This window comes from Varanus komodoensis, unplaced genomic scaffold (genome assembly GCF_004798865.1).
Source record: "Varanus komodoensis strain SLA01 unplaced genomic scaffold, ASM479886v1 scaffold76, whole genome shotgun sequence".
NCBI lineage: Eukaryota > Metazoa > Chordata > Lepidosauria > Squamata > Varanidae > Varanus > Varanus komodoensis.
Genome location: NW_025336429.1, coordinates 2768447 through 2778920, shown reverse-complemented (window position 1 = coordinate 2778920; position 10474 = coordinate 2768447). Strand labels below are relative to the sequence as shown.

General features: G+C 47.2%; 1 protein-coding gene across 4 annotated transcripts in view; it reads left to right on the top strand.

Moving 5' to 3' along the window:
• The window catches only part of LOC123035086 (zinc finger protein 271-like), an 11635-nt gene extending 7463 nt beyond the window's left edge, over positions 1–4172 (top strand). For 2 of the 4 annotated variants that reach the window (XM_044452943.1, XM_044452942.1), the window contains exon 4: positions 1814–4172. In XM_044452943.1, the coding sequence (XP_044308878.1) occupies positions 1814–3930 (2117 nt within the window). In that variant the 3' untranslated portion in view covers positions 3931–4172. The remainder of the gene's footprint in view (positions 1–1813) is intronic. The other 2 variants (XM_044452945.1, XM_044452944.1) reach the window with 2 other exon arrangements.
• The last annotated feature ends 6302 nt before the right edge of the window (positions 4173–10474 follow it).

Below are 10474 nucleotides of genomic sequence, written 5' to 3'. Positions count from 1 at the left end.
GAAGTGCTTCCTGGCACCTAAAGCCCTGTTCGTCCAGGGCTTTTCTCCGCCATTCCACACCCTCGGGGTCCTAACTGTCAGGAAGTGCTTCCGGGCACCTAAGGCCCTGTTCGTCCAGGGCTTTTCTCCGCCAGTCCTCTGCTGGGTGCATCCGAGCACATCCAGCAGCAGTGCTTGCATTAATCACAAACGAAGCCAACATGTTTCCCACCAAGAAGTGGGAGTCGCAGTGGCACAGCAGCTTAATGATGCTGGAACTGCCGATCGGAAATAGTTGGCCCTCCAGTGGTTGGAGCCCAGCTTCGCAGGATGGAGCGAGTGCCCATCATCTGCCTCTATGTCCTGCCCACCTGGCAGTTCAAAAGCATACCCTCTGCGAGTAAATAAATAACAAATAATACAAATAAATAAATAGAAACAGTGGTAGGCCAGGTCAGAACCCCATGTGGGGCAGCTTGCTTCTCTACATCCCGTCCTCCTCCTCCTCACTGCCTGCCTTCATCATGGGCTGTTGGACAGGGGACAGATTGCTCTTGCCAAATATCAGGCCCACCAGTGGCTTTTAAAATTGGGCCAATACAGCCCTGAGGACATGGGCAGCCCATGCCAGGCCAGTGGGTGGTACCAATGTTGTAGGCCTTAAGTGCCACGGAACCTTCTAGAACCCTCCAGAGATTTTGGCAGGTCGTAAGCGGGGCCAGTGGTGCGATGGATAATGCATCTGACTATGGATCAGAAGATTCTAGGTTCAACTCCTGGCTGGCTCTGCTAATTGTTTTCATGGACATGCACATGGTAGGCATGTCATGAGTGGAGCTGGCTGGAGCTTGGGTCAGACTAGATGGCCCGGGAGACCCCTTCTGACTCACTCTGTTTTTATGTTTCTATCTCAGGTTTCCACCAAAAAGTTTACTCTGAGCAGAATGTGAGAGAATGCCAGCCTCACAGGGAAGGTGTGTGTGTGTTTAAAATGAGCAGATGGGCCTAGCTTTGCACAAGTTTAACAGCCCCGGCTGTGAAAAAATGACACTTTCACGCAAATTGTCCAGCTGTCAATGTTGGACATCTTGTGCCTGCACCCCCATGTGAGTGAAGCGATGCCCACATGTATCCTTACACTCCTGCAGCCTTCTAAGGGAGGGATTTCTCCGCTTCACTCCCCTTAGGGGGGCTACCACATAGCAGGTGGGAAGGGGCAGGTGCCTAACTCTCTGCTTCCCTGGCTTCAACCTGTGTGAACTGCAAAGCTGGCTTGGAAAGATTACGGGTTCAAGAAGCTGCCACCTAGTGACTGAATGTGTTACTGCAGGTCTCTACCACGCAGCCATTCACATTCGGTATAATGATTTTATGCATTTTGAAAACCATATAACCCTAAGGCACATACCCCTAAGACCTTCCCTAGTATGCATGCCAAGGTTCGGGTGTCTTGCATTTACTGAACTGGTGCTATTATTATTATTATTATTATTATTATTATTATTATTATTATTATTATAACAATTCTATGCCGCCCCTTGCCGAAGCCTCGGGGCGGCTTACAACACAATAAAATACATTGAAATACAATAGAACATAATAAATTACCATTGAATACAAAAATACAAAAAATACACTGAGATACAGTAAAAAAGATAAAAAGCCTGTGTACTACCATAAATGTTTCTCAGGCAGATCCTTCTTTTGACTTCATTTGCCTCACTCTTCACTTCTCTGCATCTGAGCTGAATTGTTTCTGGTTCTGCAGAAACATAAACCTGGTATTTCCCTCATTTTCAGTACCCTTTCTAACAAGGTCCTCTTTTAATTTCAGCAGTCAATGGTTGGGACAGTGAAGATGAAGACGCTCCATTTGAGGTTCCCTTGGAAAGAATCGAGCCTCGAGACCCAGAAGACAATGCTGAGAATCAAACTGGACCAAAGTGGGAGCAGGCAAACAAGAGACAGAATAAATCTAGCCTTTGCCAGAATAGCAACTCAAGCGAGACTGCAGTCCATCAGAGAATATATGCAGGAAAGAGGAGGCATATGTGCAATATTTGTGGGAAAGCCTTCACTCAAAAATCAAATCTCAACAGGCACCTGAGAACCCACATTGGAGGGAAAAAGTTTCAGTGTTTTAAATGTGGGAAAAGCTTTAATTGGGAAACAAGCTATATTAGGCACCAGAGATTTCACTCTGGCGAGAAGCCCTACCCATGCTTAGACTGCGGGAAGAGCTTTAGTCGGAGTGCAAACCTTATAATTCATCAGAGGATTCACACGGGAGAGAAACCACATCAGTGCACAGACTGTGGGCAAAGCTTTAGTCAGATCTCCAATCTTGTTAGACACCATAGAGTCCACACGGGAGAAAAGCCTTATAAATGCTTGGAATGCGAGAAGAGCTTCACTCAAAAATCAAACCTTATCAAACATCAAAGTGTCCATTCAGGTGACAAGCCTCATAGACGTTCAAATTGCGGGAAGAGATTCAATCAGAAACCAAACCGTGGTAGACTAGAGAGGATTCCGCCTGGTGAAAACCCATGTAAATGCTTCAAGTGTGGGAAAGTATTTTCCCGAAGAGGGAACCTCCTTAGACATCAGAGCATCCATACAAAAGATAAACCACATAAATGCTCAGAATGTGGGAAACGCTTCAACCAGAGGACAAACCTGAATGCTCATCAGAGAATACACACTGGAGAGAAACCTTATAGATGTCCAGATTGTGGAAAAAGCTTCCGGTGGAGAGCACACCTCATCATACATAAGAGACTGCACACTGGGGAGAAACCACACAAATGTGCTGACTGTGGGCAGAGCTTTAGCCAGAGATCTAACCTTGTCCGACATCACAGAATCCACACTGGAGAGAAGCCATATAAGTGCTCAGACTGTGAGAAAAGCTTTGGTCAGAAATCAAACCTCATTAAGCATCAAAGGATTCACACAGGAGAGAATGCACTCAATCCAAGGCCAAACCACATTAGATATGAGAGAGTGTCCACAGGGGAGGATCCTTATAAATGTTTCAGATGTGGGAAAATATTTTCCCGGAGAGGAAACCTTCTTAGACATCAGAGCATCCACACCAGAGAGAAACCTCACAAATGCTCTGATTGTGGGAAAAGGTTTAATCAGAGAACTAACCTGATCAGCCATCAGAGGATTCACACCGGTGAGAAACCTTTCAAATGTTTGGATTGTGGGAAAAGCTTCCGTCAGAGCCCGCACCTTATTAAACATCAGAAAGTCCATACAGAAAAGACATACAGAAGTTTGGATTGTGGGGAAAATATTAATCAGGAATCAAATGGTGATACACACGAGAGAATCTACATGGGAGAAACTCCATATGAATGTCTGAAGTGCGGGAAAATCTTTAACTGGCAATCCAATTTTATTAGGCATCAGAAAATTCATGCTAGTGAGGAGCCTCATAAATGCTCTGACTGTGGAAAAAAATTCAATCGGCGGAAAAACCTCATTGCTCACACGAGAATTCACACAAGAGAGAAACCCTTCAAATGTACGGACTGTGGGCAGAGCTTCACATGGGAAGCACACCTTGTCATCCATCAAAGAATCCACACAGGAGAGAAACCTCATAAATGCACAGAATGTGGGCAGAGCTTCAGTCAGAGGTCCAACCTTGTCCGACATCAGAGAGTCCACACAGGTGAGAAGCCCTACACATGCTCAGACTGTGGCCAGAGTTTTAGCCAAAGAACACACCTTGTTGTACATCAGAGAACCCACACAGGGGAGAAACCACATAAATGCTTGGAGTGTGGGCAAGGCTTCAGTCAAAGGGCGCACCTTATTGTGCATCAGAGAATTCACACAGGAGAGAAGCCACATAGGTGCACAGACTGTGGACAAGGGTTCTGTCAAAGATCCAACCTTATCAGGCATCAGAAGTCCCATGCCTGTGAGAAGAAATAGAGGTGTCAGTGCTGCAGGAAACCAAAGATACTTGGCAGGATAAATGAGCAGGGTTTGGATGGTGGAGAAAGCTTGGGTAGCATCTAAGTGTTCTCTCTGCAAACAGATCCACAGAGGATGGAGCCCCATCTGTGAGATACATAGGCTGAATGAAACACTTCCAGGGAAATGTCACTCCTTTTCAGTACTGCAGTGTCCTGCAAGAAGAGGAACCAAGAGGTAACCGCTGTGGCCGTGGCGCTGATGGTGCCCTGGCCCCTCTCCTACAGCCAGAGTCTCCTCCTCCTCAGCCTTGCAAAGTCCGGGCAGCAGCCCAAGCCTGCCAAGAGGCAGTTGTGCCGTTTGTGGGGAAAGGGAACTCTTTGTGACCCGAGGCCGCTGCTCCAGCCAAGCTTTCCATCACTGGCTCGGGGTGCAGGAAAACCAGTGGCAACAGGAGATTGTGCCCTTGTGTGCACCCTAGGCCAGGGGCCCTACAGGTGTCTAGGACTACAACTCCTATCACCCCAGCATTGACCACATTGACTGGGGATGATGGGAGTTGCCCGCTTGTGCCCTAAGCAAACTTGGGATTGCTCCTCCTCAGTCTGAAGCTCTCCATTGCCTTCCTCTGTCCGCTCAACTTCATGTCAAGGTTCCAGTGCTTACTGTCTGCTCTGCCGGCATGAAACTCCTAGCAAAGCCCAAGATGTCCGTCTGCCTCCCATCTTCTCTGCTTCCTGTCACCAGAATGCCCTGCTGTTTCCTTCCCGACTCCCTCCCTCCCTCCCTCCCCTTTCACTGCCACTGTCTAGCTTCTTCAGTTCTGGTACTCTCTTTCCCCAGCTGCACCTTCCTTTTCCTCTCCTACTTGCTTCCCCTTCCTAACATGTCCTTTTCCCAGACTGTAAGCCTATGGGCAGGGGCCGACTTCTCTTTGCTCATGGGCAGGGACCACGGTTCAGCACCTAGCACATGTAGGCGCTTTATGAATGAATAACAACAATAAATGACTCGTAACATGCCAAGAAGACTTGGGTCAATCTACAGCAGGGATGAGGAGCCTGTGATCCATCAATACGTGCACTACAGTTCCCATTATCCCTGATCGGATTGGCTGTGGCTGCAGGGATATGAAGCCAAGCAGCATTTGGAGCATAAAGAACATAAAGGTGGGCAAAATTTGACATGCAGATGTGGGTTTGCCACCCCAAATGATGAGAGTTCACTAATTCGTGTTTTGATCCTGAAATGTACATGTGACCGCCTTCCACATCCCTGGGAAAAGGTGCCATAAGATGCTCTGCAGGGGCACAGGAGCTGGTGGGATTTGAAGTAGTCCCGCGCCAAAAACGTTTCCAACTTTTTTTAGCATTCTCATCGAATTTGATAGGGAGGAAATAGCTTTTGAACAGAAATTTAGTGGGGAAAAACCCTGCACGTTCTCAGAGGTGGGGTTGAGGTCCATGCGCTTTACTTACAAGGCTGTGGAATGTGCTGAGTGACCTGTCTTTGAATGTACAATCATATCTCCAGCAGCCTGGAGTCGTCTTGGCTTCCCTCGTTTTAACTAAAGCCCAGGGAAAGGTACCATTCCTCCCATGGGGCTTCTCAGATCAGGAAGCGCGCACAGGCTGGGTGACTGTGAGGTGCCATCCAGTCATCTCCAACTTACGGTGAATTAATTAAATTTAATTTATGAATTAAAGCCCTCCAGAATGTCCCGTCTTTGACAGCCCTGCTCAGCTCCTGTAACCTCAAGACTGTGGCTTCCTGGATAGAGTAGATCCATCTCATAGCTGGTGTCCCTTCTCTTCTTGTGCCTTTGACTTTCCCTAGCAGGAGGGTCTTCTCCAGGGAGGCTTGCCTTCTGAGAATGTGTCCGAGGTTCCATTTAGCAATTTTTTTTGCTTCTAGGGAAAGTCCTGGCTTGATTTAATCTAGGATGCACTTGCTCATCCTTCTGTACATTCCAGGTACTTGCAAAGCTCTCCTCCAGCACCATGTTTTGAATGCATCCATTTCCTTCCACTTGGTTTCTTCAGTGTCCAGCCTCCACACCCATCCACAGTGACCAGGAATACAATAGCATGGATGGCCTTCACCTTGGTCTCCAGTAAAACAAGTTTACACTCATTGATCTGTTCTAGTTTGTTCACTGCGTCCCTTCCAAGTCCTAAGGCTTTTTCTAATTTCTTGGCCTCATGTCCCTGTTTGAGTTGGTGACTGAGCCAAGGGATGCAAAATCTTTACTTCATTTTTTTCATTGCCGACCTTAAAGTTGTGCAGTTCTTATTTTGTCATGATTTTTGTTTTCTTAATGTTCAACTGCAATTCTGCTTTTGCCCTTGTTTTCGTTGGAAACGTTTTCAATGCTGCTTTCTGATGGTAATATAGCATCATCTGCATAGCTCGAATTAGTGCCCATTTTCATTCCTTCCTCTGATCCCACTTCAGCTTTCTTTATATGTTCTGCATAGTGACTGAACAAATAGGGAGATAAAATATAGCATTCGGTGACACCTGAGCTATGTAGTACAAAGAAGAAACACACACACATCTCTCTCCGTCATCTTGCAGTGATCAGGTAAGCCCAAAAACTCCACCAAAGGAAATTTTAAAGAGTGAATGATGGACCCTTTTTCATGGGGAACAAAACTAGCAAGATATGGGTGGATTCTGGCACATCACTAGCTCTTACCTCTTCCCTGTAGCTGCTCCCGTCACACCTTTATTGTTGAGAATGCAAAATGGGGACCAGGTTGCCAACACAGACGCTGTCCTAGCAGAGCAAAAAAGAGAAATCCTTTTGGAATAAAGGAAGTGGTGCTGCAAGCCTCTGCCAACAAGGAACCCCACATGTGATAAAAGTTTGGAGAATTTCTCCCTGGAGAAATTCTAAGGAGAAACTGCACAACTTTAAGGTCGGCAATTTCTCCCTGGATAAATTCTACCTAATCATCAGCCTCTCCCACCCCTGTGTTGCCTTGCACACAAATAGGATGGTGAATTTCAAAGGCTTGTGTACACAGCCCTAATTTGAACCCGGGTCACCCTGAGCATGTTACACCTGAGCTGGCAGTATTCTAGATACCCAGGTTTCCTTTCCATAAGTGGTAAGAACCAAACGGCCCAGCCAAGAATAGTAAGAGGCAAATGCTTTGACTGTAAGTGTAGGTAGCTATGGACCAATAATTCCTCGGTTATCATTTGGAACTGCGCATCTTGAAGTGTCCTTTGGCCTGTATGATTTAGTATAGTATAAAGAATCAGTGTTCTTTATACTCCCCCCTCCCCGGCCACCCCTTTGCCTCTGTTTGTAATATAAAAGTGATGAGAGCCAGTGTGGCGTAGTGGTTAAGAGCATGGGACTGGGACTCGGACGATCTGGGTTCTAGTCCCCGCTCGGCCATGGAGCCAATTGGGTGGCTTTGGGCCAGTCACAGACTCTCAGCCCAACCTACCTCACAGGGTTGTTGTTGTGGGGATAAGATGGAGTAGGAGATGTAAGCTGCCTTGAGCCCTTTGTAGGAAAAAGGCAGGATATAAATCGAAAAATAAAAATAAATGAGGGAAATACAGATGAGGGACACGAATTAGGAAAGCACATGAGGAAAAGGATTGGACCTGTCCAAAGATGGTGGTGCTGCCTCCTGGCCCATGGACTTCCCATTTGAACACCTGCCCAGCCTGCCTCCCAGACAGAACTCCTGCCTCACTTTCTTGGCGAGGCGGTTTGGTCACTCCTCTTATTTCACTTCCTTCTGTGAAAGATATTTGTACGATAGCAAAACTCTCCCAGACATCCTCGGAAACAGATCTACCTGTTGGACTTCCACATGTAGGATTTTAGAGGCGGAGCCTGAAGCAGGCTCCTCCCTCCATCTGCATCAGGACACGCCCTCCAGAATGGTACGTGAGCAAGAAAGAGGCCTGAGTGGATGGGTGCAGGCAGAGAAGAGCGAAAACGAGGGAGGGCTGTGTGGTCCGGAGGGAGAAGTCGGATCTCGGGCAGGGAAGACGGACGGAGCTGGACAGGGAAGAAAACGCTCCTTTTGCAGGGTCTCATTTATTGGTTTTGCATCTCTAGATCAGCCTTTCCCAGCATGATGCCTGCTAAATGTTTCGGGATAGACGTTTTCCCAGGACTTCTGCCCGTTGACCACGCTGGCAGGGCTGAAGTGCAAAACATCTGGAGGGCACCTGGTTCCAGGAGGTGGCCAGACTGCAGGAAAAGCAGGTGGGGGGGGGTCGTCCATTCCCATAATTCTGTTCAGGTCAGGGGGCAGGTGAGAGAGGGAAGGCACATAGAACTGATCTCTGCGAGTCGACTGGGCTCAGCTCTTGGGGGTAGGTCCTGCCACTTGCCATGTGGTTCTGGACAGAGAACGGTCTGGATCGGGTGGCTGGATGCAGAATTGGGGTTGGGGAGGGGCAGTAGAGCAATTCTGGGGCTTATCTCCCCTCCACACACACCTTGGAGAGATGCATTCTGCTCATTGCCTTGGGATTGAACATAAAAAGCAGTCTCTCGTGTCAGACTGCAGCCTCTGTTTTGGTGTTATCTATGCCATCCTTTCTTAACTTGGTGCCCTCCAGACTCCAACTCCCAGAATCCCCGGAATTCCACAGTCAGGAGAGCCACCGCGGAAAAGGCCTTGCTTTGTTGCCATCCTCTGAACCTCCCGTGGGGGGAAAAAGTTGATCATTACATGCAGGTAGGTTCTTACCGGGAGAGGCACTCGGGTCTGACAGGGCCCAAAGGTTATGCAGGAGTCTTCCTGAAGCAAGACGTTAAGCAAAGTCCAAAAGAGTGTAAGGGTGGAGAAAGGAAGAAAGCGGCTGATCTTGAAACCACAGAGCCTGCTTTTAGTTCTGGTCTTAAGAACAAAGGTAGGGATTGATTTCAGACATGCAAACTTGAGAGTTTCAAGTTGCACTTGGAAGAACTTTTCAGGGGTCTCGATGAGAAGAAACGATGGTTTGTTTCTTGCACCAGCACCACCGTTCTGGAACATGGAACTTAGAGCCTTAAAACTGGAACCAGAAGTAGACGACACAGGTAAAATGCCATTCAAGTCCTGCTCATAGTAGGCCCACTGAAATGAATGGGACTTGGGTTAGTCCTGAAGTCTGCTCTAAGTAGGACGTAGATTTCATGCTTTATGTTGGTCAGGGCTAACTTAAGCCCCACCCATTTCAGTGAGTCTAAGTAGGACACATACTGGATTTTACCCCATAGTGTGAACATCAGCCACTTCGTTATTCTCCCCACCCCAGGCTTTATTTTTTTGCTTCGCTTAACATCTTGCCCAATAAAGCACTTTGGAAAACTCGGAAGCCTGCGCAAGATTTCTCAGCCATTTAAATTAGAGCATAGGAACACAGAGACCCACCTTCATCATGGGTCAGGCCTTGGTCCAGCCCAGTATGACCAAAATGACTGGCAGCGACTCTCCAGGGGTTCAGGCAGAGTTTCTGCCTAGAGAATGTCAGAACCCCAGAATCTCAATTTGAGAAGAGGGAATAAAACTTGGGTTCGTGGGAAAGACCAAGCATCCAGACCATCTGAGGCTTTATTGTATTTCCCCAAGGTTCCCGCGATTCTCAAGATAATGGGCAGAGGTGAACTCTGCTGCAAAGCTTCAATACCATTACAGGGCATTTATAGGTACACAGGTACAAGGCAACTGATGACAGAATGCAGAGATTACAATGAGATTCTGAGGTCATCACATACAGAACAGATAAAGGAATGTCAGTCAATCACACAGTAACAATGAGATTACAATATTTCTAATTGCCTGTATTGACACTTTAGTTCAGTAGCTTGAACCCATCTCCAGGTCTGCCTAGACATGTAAATTCAAGCCACTGAAACTATGCATGAGCTCAAGACTCTTATCTAGACTCTAGACATTCTGAATTGGCCAGGGCACATGGAGCCTCTGGGCTATCAAAAGATACTTCCTTGTAAACTGAATTCCAACAATGACTAATCATTGTGAAGGTATACAATGTAAATTCGGACTAAATGGCCTGTGTACTGTAGCTTACAGCTAAAGGTGAGAGAAAGGAGCAGGGGATGAAGGCCATTTGAAACAGTGACTTAGCTTGGTTTGAGAAGTACAGGATCTGATCCCACAATGCAAAAAGCACACAGAAGTAATGTTTTTCAGACAGGATTTATCCAAATTTTCCCAACAAGAATCAGGGGACCAAACCGGGACGCTTCTGCATGCAGAGCTGGGGTCCTTATGATCCAGACACAAAACTGAATGGGGCAGCTAATGATCCAAGACTGACTCACAGGAGACATTCCATGCTGGAGGCATTCAGGATGCAGCTGGACGGCCATCTGAAAGGGTCGTTTACATGGAGTCCTACTCTGTGCTTGATGGCCTTCTTGGGCCCTTCCATCTCTATGGTTCTGTGATTCACCTAAAAATAAACTAAGGCTCCAGACCTCATGGTTCTGAATCACTGGTGGAATGGAACAGGAACACAGGAAGTTGCCTTATATTGGGTTAGAGCCTTGGTCCATCTAGCCCAGAACGTCAACATG